Raw genomic sequence first — 3584 nt, 5'->3', positions numbered from 1 at the left:
GCCCACGAACTCTGCCTGGGTGGAGAACTTCTGGAGGTCCAGCTCGGTGCACTCCACCGGGGCGTGCGGCCACTTGTGCTGCATCTCGGAGGCGCAGGAGGAGAGGGGGGCCAGGACCTCCGCCGAGCCCGGCTGGCCCTGCCTGGGGTCGGGGGGCGGCAGGACCCTGGCCAGGCGGTCGCCGCGGCCCGAGGCCCGGAGGAGGGGCTGGCTTTCCAGGAGGTTCCTGCCCAGTTGGGCTTTGGAGGCAGCACTGCCCGTGGGCAAGTCCATCTCCAGCTGGAGAGAGGGGAGCTGGAGACCCACGGCCTCCCCGTCTGAAACAAACTGCACCGCTTCCACGGGGCCTGGAACCACAAACCAGCAACGGCTCAGCGAAGTTCCGCATCTGCCCTGGCCCCTTCCGGGGGTCCGCCAGCCCGGCCACTAAACCCACTGGTCCAGGGCCTGCGGACAGAGCTGGGAGCAAGCCAGCCGGAGGCCAGGGCCCTGCCCTCTGCCCCACCACAGAGCAAAGCCACTTTTGTGCCTTTATGCAAAGTTTTGAGTGTGGTCGATCCCTCCCCAGGTCGCAGGGCAAGCAGGAGCAGGCTGGGGGTTGAGGAGCCACGGGGGCTGCGTGCGAGCACGGCTGGCACAAGGTCTGCAGGTGTTTGTTAAATGAGACCCCAAATTTCAAGTTGGTGGGACTTGGACACTGCCCAGCTCCATCCTTCCTGCCCAAGGACATCTCAGTAGGTCCGAGGACCATGTGAGCAGGAGCCCAGCACCACCCTCCTTCCCCCCAGAGACAGAGGAGGGCGGCAGGAGCAGGTACCTTCTGCCTGCCTGTAGCAGGGGCTCAGGTTCTTCACACCCAGGCAGCAGGGACCGGACATCTGCTCCTCGCACAGGAATCTGCCGGGCGCCGCCGCGGCCGGGAACGTTGCTCGCTGGCCCGAGAAGTTCTGAGTCCTCAGGAAGACTTGGAGGATAGAGGAGAAGCGCTCTGAGCGAGGGCTTGGCTCGCTTCCCCGGCATGTCCTCGGCTGTGTGCTGTGTCTGCGGCGAGGAGCCGGGAGCCAGCAGCTCCCTGGCACGCTGCGGGATGCCAACGTGCCCCAACCCCAGCCACCAAACCTACAGCCCTGCAAAGGGCCACACAACCTCCGCCTGCCCCTGAGAAAGCCCAGGGAGAGAGGATGGCCAGTTCTGACAGAAACGGCCTTCTCCTCCTCCTCCTCCTAATTACGGTGCTGAGGAGGAAGGAGGCTCCTCCGTGTCTCACAGCAGGGAAAGCACCAAGGTCCTGCAGATGTAAAAAGCAGGATGAGGTGTTTCTCCTGCTGGAGCAGAGGAACGTTTGGGTCACTGCAAGAGCGGCAGCGCGGGGCCACGGGCACGCGTGAACAGCAACGGGAGGAGAAGCAGCAGCACTGACTCACCCCGCTGGCACTGGCTCTTCCAAAACCGCTTGCAGTAGATGATGGAGAGTGCCAGAAGCACCAGTACGATGATGACGAGGGCACTGCTGGTCAGGGCAAGAAGGGCCGTGTCCTGCGGCGGTACGGTGGGGACGGCTACCTTCACCAGGTTTGTTCTGGACCGACCTGCAGATACACCGGCCACGCAAGGCTGGAGCCTCGCCTCCACACTTGGGCCACCCGCTCCCTGCCCATCCCTCTTCCCCCGGCAGCTCTGTGGGGCAGCAGCTCACGCGGCGGCCAGTGGACGGGCGAAGGGAGGCTGCATGTCCACACACATGCCTGCGGCACGGCCACAACGGCTCCACGTGCGTCATGAACCCGCTCGGCCCACCCCAGCCCAGCGCGGCTCGAGGGACGGCACCTACACTGCGGCTCGGAGGAGGGTGTCTGCTTGGTGCAGGGGATGCACTCCCAGTCCAGCTGCCCGTTGATCCGCGCCTTGCGGTAAAACCTGCCGGGAGAGCAGAGGGTGTCACAGTGCTCGGCCCGTGGCCAGCCCAGCTCTGCCCAGACAGGCGGTTTGTCTGTCCCGGGGCAGAGCTGACCCCGTCGTGCTCCTGCCCGGCAGCCTGGGATGCCCCAGGTCTCTCCATCACCATCCAGATCCGCCCTTGCAGCTACTTTTTCATGTTTAGGCACTTTTGCCAAGGAGCAGCATCGCTCAAACAGCCTCTGCCCCGTGCCTGGGGAGGTGAGTGACAGCGATTGATAGCTCAGAAACGCCCCAGCCCACAACTGCGTCTGCGAAGAGCCCCGTGAGCCAGGGCCCGACTCGTCCCGCTGCCGGCCAGCGCATCGCCTGCAGACCCCCCTTCAGTAACTCCTTCTACCCACCCCTCGAAGCACGGGCTGTCCTCCTCTTGGGGCACCACCAGCGGCAGTGCACTACAGCCACTCGTCGCAAGGGCTCGGTGTCCACAGGAACAACCCCTGGGAGGAGCGCTCTTCCACTGCTCCTTCAGGCTCCCTTCTCTGAGCTACAAGGCTGCCACCGATGGGGTGGCTCAGATAAAGCCCCCTCTGCCCGTGCCCCCCCGTGTGACCAGCACAGCCCCTCTGGAGCCAGACCCCGGCCCGCTCACCCCGGCAGACACTCCCCGCAGACCGCGTTGGTCGTCGCCGTGCAGTTGGACTTCTGGCTGCGGTTGATGAGGGCGCAGGAGAGGCAGGGCTTGCAGCTGTGGTGCCCCCAGGTGTCCTTGAACTTCCTGGGGGGGCAGGCAACGCACTGCGCATCCCCCCCGCCGCCGTCGCCGCAGTCCTGCAAGACAGGGGGTCGGTCGGGTGCAGCAAGGAGCTGTGTTGGGTCCCAGCGTGTCCCTTCCCCGGACAAAGGGGCTCCTCAGAACCCGGCCGATGTTTAGGGAGGGGGGAAGCTCCAGCAGCAACACGCCGCAGGAGGGGACCCCGCTGTGTGCCTGGGCCCCCTCAGCCACATCCTGCGCGCACCCATCCAGTGTCTGGCTTGGCTGGGCAGCGCGCCTGACCTGGGGCTATGGACCGGGAGGAAATCTAGATTTCCATCGGCAAAAAGGGTGGAGGGCAACCCAAAATCCCTTCCCACTGCTGCCTCGCCCTCCTATCCAGGGTGAGAAAAGTGGCTCACCGCCCCTTCCCACAGAGTCCCAGCTCTTCCCAACATGCTGGGACTCAAGATTATCCCTCCGAAGGAAGGCTGGCAGAGGAGTCACCCAGCACTGTAAAAGCCTCGGTGCTAGATGGCTCCTGGTCCTTCCAGAGCAGCAGATTCACCTTGGAAAGCTCCTGCCCAGGCATGCAGCTTCTGCAGGGAGCGTGTTTCTCGTGCTCATCCATGTAGTCGCTCTCCTGGCAGCCCATCAGAGCCGGGGAGGGGCAGGGGGCCTGAGGAGGAGAGAAGGCAGAGAGGTCACAAACAGCCCCAACACTCTCAGGGTGAGCAGCGTGCCCCTCTCTGGGCAGGGCTTTTGGCTCTGCCCAGGGCTGCGTTTCTCCTGCATCACGGACAGTGCCCTGGCAGGAGGCGGCTCTGGAGCAGCTTCCCAGCAAGGCTGGGGAACCACTGCCTGGCTCCGCGGCCGGGCCACAGCCTCCGAGATGGAGCAAATGCAATTTCCTCTCCGGTATCAAGGCAGACCC

The 3584-nt window shown here is 64.8% G+C and overlaps 1 protein-coding gene across 1 annotated transcript in view; it reads right to left on the bottom strand.

Annotated features, from left to right (window-relative positions):
- The window catches only part of EDA2R (ectodysplasin A2 receptor), a 7738-nt gene extending 4412 nt beyond the window's left edge, over positions 1-3326 (bottom strand). Inside the window, exons 1-6 of the mRNA XM_026848835.1 lie at positions 3219-3326; positions 2549-2727; positions 1832-1917; positions 1425-1589; positions 818-964; positions 3-347 (exon numbers count right to left, since the gene is read on the bottom strand). Coding sequence (XP_026704636.1) covers positions 3-347; positions 818-964; positions 1425-1589; positions 1832-1917; positions 2549-2727; positions 3219-3305 — 1009 coding nt within the window. The 5' untranslated portion in view covers positions 3306-3326. The remainder of the gene's footprint in view (positions 1-2; positions 348-817; positions 965-1424; positions 1590-1831; positions 1918-2548; positions 2728-3218) is intronic.
- Between the last annotated feature and the right edge of the window lie 258 nt (positions 3327-3584).

This window comes from Athene cunicularia, assembly GCF_003259725.1.
Source record: "Athene cunicularia isolate RWA chromosome 4 unlocalized genomic scaffold, athCun1 chr4_part3, whole genome shotgun sequence".
NCBI classification, from domain to species: domain Eukaryota; kingdom Metazoa; phylum Chordata; class Aves; order Strigiformes; family Strigidae; genus Athene; species Athene cunicularia.
The sequence above is the reverse complement of the archived record's forward strand: the minus strand, read 5'-3'. Positions and strand labels throughout refer to the sequence as shown.